This window comes from Daucus carota, chromosome 1 (assembly GCF_001625215.2).
Source record: "Daucus carota subsp. sativus chromosome 1, DH1 v3.0, whole genome shotgun sequence".
NCBI lineage: Eukaryota > Viridiplantae > Streptophyta > Magnoliopsida > Apiales > Apiaceae > Daucus > Daucus carota.
The window spans coordinates 1,096,433-1,108,263 of NC_030381.2; the positions used below are offsets into that span (position 1 = coordinate 1,096,433).

The 11,831-nt window shown below is 37.0% G+C and overlaps 2 protein-coding genes across 2 annotated transcripts; one reads left to right on the forward strand and one right to left on the reverse strand.

The window, feature by feature from the left end:
* Positions 1-191: 191 nt before the first annotated feature.
* On the reverse strand, positions 192-2,010 carry LOC108196993 (F-box/LRR-repeat protein 12). The gene is made up of 2 exons (XM_017364457.2): positions 1,608-2,010; positions 192-1,129 (listed from the first exon to the last, which is right to left on the reverse strand). The coding sequence occupies exons 1-2, from the start codon at positions 2,008-2,010 to the stop codon at positions 339-341; spliced, it is 1,194 nt and encodes a 397-aa protein (XP_017219946.1). The 3' UTR covers positions 192-338.
* A 6,459-nt stretch (positions 2,011-8,469) lies between these two features.
* LOC108198301 (chloroplast envelope quinone oxidoreductase homolog) lies at positions 8,470-11,167 on the forward strand. The gene is made up of 4 exons (XM_017366065.2): positions 8,470-8,690; positions 9,193-9,334; positions 9,594-9,685; positions 10,327-11,167. Exons 1-4 carry the CDS (start codon positions 8,619-8,621, stop codon positions 11,014-11,016), a joined length of 996 nt encoding a protein of 331 aa, XP_017221554.1. The 5' UTR covers positions 8,470-8,618; the 3' UTR covers positions 11,017-11,167.
* Positions 11,168-11,831: the final 664 nt, after the last annotated feature.

Below are 11,831 nucleotides of genomic sequence, written 5' to 3' on the forward strand. Positions count from 1 at the left end.
CATGAAGACTGGTCCGGAAACTGAGAAACAAAACCAGTTACAGCTTGGATGATATAAATGATTGGTCAAGTGGATTGCTCTGAACCCAAACAAACTACAATTTACTTGTACTCTATATACTAGAAGTCTAGAACATAAACAATGTAGCCGTTGCACAAGGATTCAAAACCCACTAAACTGTAAGACATACCCTTCCTCCCAGGAAACTTTTAATAAATTACAGGTTACAGTTTTAAATCTTAAAATTTAACAAAACATAGAAGAGCACCAAACTGTAAAAACAAAAATCCAATGGCCTTCTTCATAAGAGAAAATCAGAAAAATGACCAACTTACTAATCATCCGGAAAAGGCCCACTCTGGAGCAATGCACATGACTTCTTCTTCTATGATCTTAACGTCTCCCCTTAAACATTTAAATATCATAATTGCAGGATCACTGAGTTGACGACATCGGGTAACGTACAGGATTAAGAGATTTCGGCACCCTTCCCTAAGGGCCTGCAGACCTCGATCGCAGAGGCACCGACACCGCTTCACGTGAAGCCTCTCCAATTTATGGCAAGACAAGCCAATTGATTCCCACCCTGGTCGCTTTACTTCATGGCATAAAGCCAAGTTCCACTCTTGAAGCAAGGGGCACCCTCTTGAAATTGCTATGATGGACTCATCAGTGACAGTCCTGCATAAACGAAAATCCAGGAGTTTAAGTCTTTTGGCAAATCCAGCGCCAACTATGGTTAAACCATTCCCGGGGACAGCCCAATTTAGATTAGAAATATTCAAGTATTCCAATCCACCTCCACTCACAATCTCTGTAATCCCTTCCGTTTCAAGCTTACAGGAATCAGCTTCTAAATAGACGAACGTCCGGGGACACCCGTGAAACCCAACACCAGTAATGTTTCTGCAGGAGGAAATCCTGACTGCTCGAAGCTGATGACAATTCTGCGAAAGAGCTCTAATACCCGTGTCAGTAATAAGTGGACAATATGAGAGATTCACCTCTTCTAGTGCTCGACATGATTTAGCCAACGCCTCTATCCCAATGCTACTAACATTGCATCTATAAAGACTAATACATTTCAAAGAACGACAGCCAGAAGCAACCACAGACAGTCCATCATCAGCTAGAAAGCAGGGATACTTCATCTGGGTGAAGAACTGCGTAGGGGATATTTGGGGGTGCGGGGGTGCGGCGGGGTGCGCACGGGATACGCCACGTGGCGTATCGGTGGAGGCAGTGATGGGGATACGCGGGGGTGCGGGGATGGGGGTGCGGGAGTGGCACAAATCGTAATTTTTTACAACTTTTTTTATAAAAAAAACTTAAAATTAGTTGGTCAAAATCATGGAAGCCATGATTATGCTCGATCGAATCACTTAAATTGCAATATTTATTTGTGTATTTTAATTGTCAAGACTTAAGGATGATTAATTTAGTTATTCAACTATTTTATTCTACTTAAATGCATCTTATGTATTATTTATCTATATATATAATATATTTAATATTTTAATATTAGCCGTATCCCCCCGCACCCGTATCCCCATAATTTGGAATTTGACGAATTCCCGTATCCACGTACCGCGCACCCGCACCCGCACTCATGCTTCCTAGATCATCAGTGATTCCAAAACAACAATCTAGATACAGCGTCTGCAATTTCGAGCCATAATATTGCAATTGAGATAACCCCGAGTCAGGAAGATGTACGCATCCTGAAAGGCACAATAACTCTAGGTGTTGGAAGCGATCAAGCATTGTATACAACTGGAAAGAACCAACAGTTGAGCTGGTTCGAGATAATGAAGTGCGGTGTAGGTGGCGGAAGGAACACGGGAATTGCAGAGACCGCCTGCTTGTATTTTCTATGAATAGCCAGCGATGGCAAGTGAGACCAAAGGATTTGCGATCAAAAACAGATTCAAGGCGTTGAAAAATGAAATAGAGACAATCATCAGGAAGGTGCAGAATGGAGGTAGTAGTATCTCTAGCAATAGTATCCATGGAAAAAAGCAGAAGTAGCAAATAATATAATTTGATTAGAAAACAATTAGGTCTTTAGTCGGAAATCACACCAGCAATTCGGAGATATAACAATCAATTACTTACGTGCATGATGAGCAAACCGAACCAAAAATCGAAACCAAAATTGAAACCGAAACCACACAAAATCGTATAAAACCGAACCAAATAAAACCGAACCAATTACAAACCGAACCGAATAAAAACCGCACCAATAACATGGTTTGGTTTGGTTTTAAATTTTTCATGACTCATACTTTAACATAGTAATTCTAGGCATGAATATGTAGAATGAAAAAATATTATATAATTTTGTGTCAGGTGAACTACCACAAGTGTATATCATTGTAACTCATTTAGTGTACCATTGCAGGATAAAAGAGTTGAGTTTGCCAAAGGATCAGTACCAGTGGTACATGGATTTCCGTAGGCATGGAACTGCCAAAAACTCCGGCTTCAGTCTCATGTTGACCTCCTGGTTCTCTATGCCACTGGCCTCAATGATGTCAGAGATGTTATCCCTTTTCCACTGAGCCTTGGCAAAGTATATAACTGATTATCATTATGTATATCCACTTCAATCTAATTTACACATGTAAATACTCAAGAAGATAAGTTATTAATGTAAATAATACGACACATGTTTGTCCAGGGATTCAGATAATTTCAAAAGCTTGACCAACCTTGACACTCCCAACATAGTTTTATTTCATGAAATGAGGTGGCATACAATTAAGAAATCGAACACAAGGTAGCAAGATCAACCTCTTTACGTTGCAAGACTACATATTAAAATCGCATAACAACTTAAAATCGCATAACTACTTTTGGCGGAAGTTCTATCTCTCACATTTCCCTAAAAAGCACCTGTCGCTCACAAAATAAGTACTAGTGTATAAGTTCAATTCACAACCATATTACAGAAACACCCTGAAATCTAGTTTCCATACCTCGACATACCTGCATCCACTTTTGAAAGACTTGACCAGAAGTCTAAAAGTAATAAACCGGAGCAAGAGAAACAAAATGTATCAACACAACGAACTTGAAAAAAGTATACTGCTTTATCAGATTTTATCACGGAGAATTGATGTTTTACTGAACTTCTTAGGTAAGTGATCAATAATTACAAAAACAAACAAGAAAAACCTGCAGTCCATTATATTTATGCAGGGAGGCAAAATGGCAATGCCTGTGATCAGATGCAAGAGAAGGAAAAAATCCATAAAACTTTATTCTCGACTTACAAAATGCAATCCGTTCAACAGCATTTTGTACGTATTCTCTTTCATCATATGATCCCTCTTCCTAAAGTCATCAAGAAATTGAAAAGCTTGATCACCCTTTCCCTCCCTACATACCCCTTCCAAAAGAGTTTTATATGTCAAGAAATCAGGCGGCAGAGAATTACTCAGCATATCAAACAACATCAATAGCAACATCAAACCTCTGTTCCATCGCCAGACTGCAAATCAAAATCATATATTTTTCTGAACAATTTATCTTTTTTCTGAACAAAAGTTTAAACATTAAACTTTTATTCAGAATTTTTATGCAAAAAATCATAGAATTATATTTTAAAAAGTCTTAAAAAACGTTGTTAACAATCCAGTATAAATTAAGGAAGGACGGACGGTGAGCAGTAAGCTTGCGAAAGAGACGGAGAAAAATATGAAAAGGAGAAAAGAGGTTTTTGAAGGAGGAGGAGGGATGGAAGGAGTGCGGGGCAGGGCAATTGCGATAGTCGGACATGGTTAGGAATGGCAACGGGCTGGATGGTTAGGATATCGGACATATTCAAATCCAAATTATTTTTAAGATCCAAATGCAAATCCAAATTTAACGGGGTATATTCGATTGGGATTTTAATGCATTGTTTTTAGTTTATGGATTTTAATGGATTGTATGGGATTTTGATTTTTTGCGGATTCTTGATGAAATGTCGCAGAGTTGATAGGATTTAGGTACAATGCTTCAAAATCCCATTGAATTTGGTGGGATTTCACAAAACTTAAAATACACTGAAGAATGCCACAAAATCTATCATTTTATGAAATGAAAAAAAATCCATCAGCATTTGAATACCATCAGATTTTAATGGATTTTAAACAATCCCAATTGAATACCATCGGATTTTAAAGCATAATTTAAAATCCCAATTGAATACCACTAGATTTTGTAGCATAGTTTAAAATCCCAATTGAATACCTCAAGATTTTAATGGATTTCAAACAATCCCAATCGAATACCCTCGGATTTCATGAATGCAAAAAAATGCTTTAAAATCCCAATCCAATACACCCCTCTTAATCGGGTTTCACATATCAAATTCAAATCCAAATTCACGGGTTTCGGATCGGGTTCGGATGTTCAGTTTTATCCAAAACCCGAATCCCAAAATTTAAGTAGTATTGTAAAAGTATTATTTTTGATTTTTTCACTCTTGAATTTCATTATATTTAAAATTAAACTACACTAATAATATTAATAAAGTAAAGTATTACACACTAATAAAATCTCGAACCGTATTTAATAATTTCTAAACACAAATTTTCACTATGAAGAGTATGAAATTTTAAAGTAATTCACTAGTTTAACAAAAAAAGACACTATCACCCAAGAATATACATATTCACACTTTATCTATATATATTATTAACGAAATTTAGTATATTTAAAATTAAAAAAAAAGTATATTAGTATACTATATACATATATACATATATACATACTTGGATATTTGGAATTTTTTTCGGGTTTCGGGTTTGAATCGGGTTCGGATCGGATACGGATTTCAGGTCGGGTTTCGATACGGAATACCTAATATCCAAATCCAAGTTCAAACTCATTGATCTAAAAATTAAATTCAAATCCAAAATATCGAGTTTGGTAAAATCTATTCGGGTCGAAACGGTCGAATATCCATTCGGATCGGATTTTTGTGCTATCCCTAGACATATTAGTACTTAGTATTAGCAATGTGGCTGGGTGGTGGCATTGGGGGTTGCCTACTTGCCTGGGATGGATCACAAATATCCAATCAAATTATGAATTAGAGTATCTCATTACTCAGTTAATTAGTATATCTGGCCCGTGCTTCGCACACGGGTAATGTTCGTTGTTTTCATATTTTTATAATTGATAATTTATATCTTATATGTACACATTCAATAATCATATGTTCACTGCATATTGTTACGTGTCCCTTTTTTCTAACTCCATGATTCCACAATTTTACGGAACATACATACCATAGTTGTGTTATTAGATCGGCATCTGTATCTTTTTAGGAATTCATCGAAAAAGCTCTATCTCATAAAAACGAAAAAGCTCTATCTCATAAAAACATGTGATTATTGGATATTCTAATACTGATTATGATAATACTAAAAAAATTCATAAATATGCATACTGTTTTCTTTACATTTTTTCATGAAAAACGAAGTAAGTATTTTAATAATAATTAAATTAATTTTAATGGGAGCTCGCGCGGGCATAATAGCCGTGGCATTTAGGGCTGTAATACGGTCCGGGCGAGCCGAGTTTCGAGCCGGGCATAATTCGAGCCGAGTTTTATTTAGTCGAGCCGAGCCGGCTCGTTTAAGAAAACGAGCCTAAATCTTTGCCCGAACTCGACTCGTTTATTTTCACGAGTCGAGTCGAGCTGGCTCGTTTAGCTAAACAAGCCGATTTTCACGAGTCGGGCGAGCCGGCTCGTTTAATTTAACACTAAATCGAGCCTAAAACGCTACCCGAATCCGACTCGTTAATTTTCACGAGTCGAGTCGAGCCAGCTCGTTTAACAAAACGAGCCAAAACCTCTGCCCAGACTCGAGCTCGTTTAACTAAACGAGCCGAGCCGAGCCCATCAAAACGAGTTCGAGCCGGGCGAGCTCGCGAGCTGCCCGAATCGTATTACAGCACTAGTGGCATTATTAAATAACAAAAGAAGTGTTCTATAATAAAATTTTAATTTTTTGGAACTTTTTTGTAATAAAAGTCATTTGTTTTAGTATATAAAAGTGCAATCAAGTTACAATAAAAGCAACTTAATGCGTGGGAAGCAATAAAAATAGAAGTTGAGTAAGCAACTGCATATATAACTAAAAAAGAAATCATGTAACTTATGCAAACCGATAATTTCATTTGAAAATCATAAAATAACTAAATTTCACTAATATTAATTTGATAATTAAAAAAACATAAGCACTGTATATAAGATAAACAACTCTTTACATTTATTTAAATGAAATTTGCAGCATAATGTTTCCGCAGCTGCTCCCAAGTCCCAACCTCTTTGCATATGGAGAGTACCAAAATCTCACCAATTCTCTGTCCTGCGCAATCTATGTCAATATATCAAAATAATCACGGTTAAGCGTTAAACTCAGTGATGGTTAAACTCAGTGATGGTTTGTATTTTCTCACCATAATGGCTTGAGGATGCTTGTTTCCCATTCAATATGTTATGCTGGTTAGTTGTCGCAGCTAACCGTATTTGTTTTTCAATACTGAGACCACGACCTTTGCGTTTAGATATTGGAGGCATTAAAAAATTATCTGTTATACACAATTTGTACATACTATGTACATACTATGGACGACACTTGTTGATGTGACTTTAAGTATTTTTTGTGCAATGCCGTACCAGTACCATTCATGACATTGTCACTTGAATCACAATGGACCATAGTAGACCGGGTCAGTGTTTCCAGTGGGGTGTTTGATATATCGTGCATTGCATTGCGATCAGTGGCCATTGTTATTATGTGATATCCACAAGTTTGAATCTTTATCTGTGCCCGAGCTTATTTCTTCACGTAGCACCATCTTTTTTCCGTAGTTACCAAATACAATGGGTGATAGCGGTCAACGCACACAGTTAGGCGTCCTATCTCAGAGTATGTATAATCTGATCCATACCGTACCCGATACATATCAAGTATGTCTTCTATACATATGTTTAGGGTTTAGGGTTTATCTATACATATGATGCTGTTGATTTTTATGTATAGGTACGGTACGCAAGCGTTCATCGGATACATCAGAATCCGATGTGCAGGGAGGTTAGATGTCAAGTTATACGTGTGTTTAGTCATTATTTTCGCATTTGTAGTCCATGTTGTTACCAACTAATCATGTTACCCATATCCAGTTTCAAAAAGACGTGGTTGTCGCAACGCTCTTGATGCCTTTCTGCAGAATAGGGTTGAGAATATGCGAAACAATGGTAGGGTTGAGAATTAGATGTTGGCTTATTCTTAATCTTTGATTAACACACTATGATGTACAGTTTGTGCTTTTTGTAGCTTCTCCGTTTGGTTCCTGTCACCAGGGTGTTCACGGACATAGTCCTCAATCACAATCCATTATGTCTCAATCAGGTTCACACTATATTCTTACAATAAATAATATTAGAAGCACACATTTTTGTTTTTGATAAATTCTTTAAGCTTCATCTCTATTTTAGGAGTCACGAAGAAGCGTCGCGGTCCAAATGTCGACTCATTATTCAGGAAGAGTGATTCTGGTACAATGACTAATCAGAACAAGGAAAACCGTACGCCTGACACAGGTACATTTCCAGTACACGGTGTTTTTTCACTGTGACTCCGAAGTCCATTAATGTCTCTAACATTCTAGGATCATGTCCAATAATTTTCAGGCGTTCAACACAGAGGACGTGGTCTCAGTATTGAAAATCAAATAAGATCAGGTATAACGTGACATTGTTACACAAATTAACATTCATGCCTGTTAGTTTGTACAATATCTCAATGGGTAATTATAGGTATTTGCAAGACCACTGACCGCAATGCAATGCACGATATATCAAACACTCCACTGGAAACACATGGTCCATTGTGATTCAAGTGACAATGCCATGAATGGTACTGGTACGGCATTGCACAAAAAATACTTAAAGTCACATCAACAAGTGTCGTCCATAGTATGTACAAATTGTGTATAACAGATAATTTTTTAATGCCTCCAGTATCTAAACGCAATGGTCGTGGTCTCGGTATTGAAAAACAAATACAGTTAGCTGCGACAACTAACCAGCATAACATATTGAACGGGAAACAAGCATCTTCAAGCCATTATGGTGAGAAAATACAAACCATCACTGAGTTTAACCATCACTGAGTTTAACGCTTAACCGTGATTATTTTGATATATTGACACAGATTGCGCAGGACAGAGAATTGGTGAGAAATCGAGGACCATGACCAACGAAGGGACAATACCATAGTTTTTGTTAATAGTTTTTGTTATTATCTTTACAATATGATTTAGGATTCAAATTATGAATTATATCATTACTCAGTTAATATAATAATATTGATAGTACAGATAATATTTGTTTTTCAACTCATATTTTTTATTTATTTTGGAAGGAAATAATGCAATAAAAAAACCAACTAAAAAACATGATTGTAGGCATGATACGAGGAAATCAAATGACCAGCCTCCTCACCTGTCTGGATCATACAATGAAAATTTTAATTTATCATTAGATGTAGCTAGAAACAATACTCGTGTTCAGATCTGATAAAAAAACAAAGTCTTAGCGGATTTGCAAATAAATTATGGCTTCTGATGCTAAGCTCATGCATGCCATTTGGTATGACAGCTATGGTGGCGGTGCTGCTGCCCTAAAGGTCTCTCTCACTCTCTCTCGTGCATGTTCTTTGTTTTTCTTTATGTGGACGAAAACCGGGGTCATATTTTGTTGAATGTAGCCCGGATCACATTAACACTTCCTTTCCTCTTTTAATTCGATGACACATTTTGAACAACTCCTCCCCTTGTTAACACCACCATAGATAACTTACAGAATGATACTACAATATTATGATCCTTGTAAAAGAATTTCTCTAACATCTTAAGATTCTAGAAGAACAAGTCACTTGACAAACTATAAGCTCGGGCTGATGGGAGACTCGAATTCGACATCAACAAAAAGTTATGTCCTAAAATGGGCGTCTGTAGTCCACTTTTCGACCCAAACTGGTCACCCAAGACTTATATATTGTTATGTACTACAGTGTTGTTCATAAATTCAATATAAGATGCATTTTGCAGAGATGAGATTCATTCACCGGCCATTAGGCCCAATATCAGTCATGATGATTTTTTTTTTTTCGCTATCTTGTTATTCAGCGTGTTGAAACTCCTGTTCCTACTCCCCAAAATGACGAGGTCCTGATAAAACTGGAAGCATCAAGCATAAATCCAATAGATTTTAAAGTGCAGAATGGGTTGCTCCGTCCAATTGCACCCAGCAAATTTCCTTTTATACCTGGTAAGTTGAACTGTGTTGGCCGATTGTATTTTCCCCTCTCATCTTTTCTTGCCGCTGCACCTTTAACCATGTCATGATGAGTGTTCTTTATCGAACTCACTAAAATGTACTTTCTATATGAATCAATATAGAAAGTATGCTTTTGAATATAAATCTTCCTGATATCTTCCTTTCCATTCCTCATCATCTTCATTTTCGTCCTATTAGAGCAGTTTTCATATCTTATTTATGGTGTAGCTTATATTCTTTGTTGGAACAGTTACCGATATAGCAGGAGAGGTAGTCAAGCTTGGATCTGACATTAAGAAATTCAAAACTGGTGACAAAGTTGTTGCTAAGCTTCAGGATATGGTATGCTTTAGTGATGTTTATATTGTTCCTTGCATATTTTTTTTTTTGCTAAGTTGTTCCTTGCATATTTTAGAATGAAGGTATCACTATTTACGGACAGAAATCAGAAGTTAGTATGTATAAGATTTGTTTTTGTTCCAATGTTTGATCCCGCTCTTGGGTTTAAGAGGTTGAGGGTTCACAGCTTGGCAAGTCTGTGATGAGAGTAGTTAATTATTATTCTAGCTATTACAGGTCTTGTAAAGCATATGTCATGGGGCTGGTGCTGAGATAGAGCTGGTAGCTAGAAACTAAAAGATCCCAGAGTTTTGCGGGCAAAATCTTCTCACAACTTGCATACAAAAAATGGATGGATATTATAAGAAATTTATTTAACTTGGTCAGCCAAAGAACTCCACGTTGAGACTTTAACTTCTGTATCTGTATTTGAACTTATAGTTTTTTCAGAAGACCGTGAATTTCATCAAAACATTCACAAATTATACCTAGATACACGTCTTTGGGAATAGGCAAAAAATAAAAGGAACAAAACTGAAATTGAATCAACAGGAAGCAGTTCGTATATAGATACTAGATCATTTTCTTGTACCTTATTTGTATTATATCTAGTTAAATATTAATTACGATTTATGACTTAGTAGAGTGGAGGTGGACTAGCTGAGTATGCTGTTGCAAAGGAAAATTTGACTGTTGCAAGGCCCCCAGAAGTATCAATGGATGCTGCTGCTTTAGTTACTGCTGGACTTACAGCTCTCCAGGCTCTCACAGAAAGTGCACTACTGAAGCTTGATAAGAATTATCCAGAGGCTAATGTCCTTATTACAGCTGCTTCAGGTGGTGTGGGTCACTATGCTGTTCAGCTGGCCAAGTTAGGTAACATACATGTAACTGCTACCTGTGGAGCCCGCAACTTTGATTTTGTTAAGAACCTAGGCGCTGATGAGGTTATTGACTACAAGACTCCAGAGGGAGCAGCAGTGATAAGCCCATCTGGCAGGAAATATGACGCTGTTATCAATTGCACCACAGGTATAAGTTGGTCAACTTTCGAGCCTCAATTGAAAGAGAATGGAACGGTTGTAGATTTGACCCCTGGTGCTGGGACCTTGGCAAATTTCGCCCTGAAGACGCTCACCTTCTCTAAGAAGAAGGTGGTGCCTTTTTTGGCTAACTGCAGATGTGAAAATTTGGAGTATCTTGTCACTATGGTTAAACAAGGTAAAGTAAAGAGTATGATTGACTCGAAGTATCCCTTTAGCAAAGCTGAAGATGCTTGGACAAAGATCATGAGTGGCCATGCTGTTGGAAAAATCATAATTGAGTATTCCTAAACTAAGGGAAGCTTCTACCTCTAAACTACATAATGATTCCATGTAGCTGTGTTCAATCCAGTGATAATTGATAGTGGCAATAATGATATTTGGTTATATGTTACAACTGAAATCAGCATGTTTAATGAGACTATTATGTGATACTCCTCCTTGATTAATTAGTGTGCAAGTGTGGCGGGTGAATGATTGTGTTGCTGAGTTTCTAATAAAAGATGTCTTGGCACTTTTTATTACTAATAAGTCGGGAGTTTTCAAAAAGTGACGTTTTGGCTCAACTAATAAGATTCTTGAGGTTCTGTCAAAAAAAAAAAAAAAGATTCTTGAGGCGGGAACAAGCATATTTAGTCATTTTTGCTGCTAATAAAGCTTTCAATCAGTTCCTTTAACTGGTGCAACTAAAGGAATAGTTTCCTGCTTGGATTGTCGTGATGTTTCCCAAAGTTTTCAGATATACAACGATCTGCAATACATGTGATGCTTCTGCCTTTCCAGATATATTTATAATAGTACAAAACACGTAGTAGTAATTTGTTGTTGAGATCATTTGACGTTTTTCACTGGGCGTTTATAATTTGCGGTTTGATTTAGATCTGAGATAGGTTTTTCTTTTTGATTCCTTTCGATCATAGAAGTTGTGATCAGGCACATCCAATGGATAACAATTGTACTCTGCAAACTCAAACGGATCAAAAACGCTTATATACTCAACGCTCCTGCCCTCCTGCTTCCTCTACAAGGAAGTTAGCAAAGCGGAACTCATTCTTCTGTTGCAAATAATGATCTGGCACGGACAATTGTGATATGAATAGAACTCG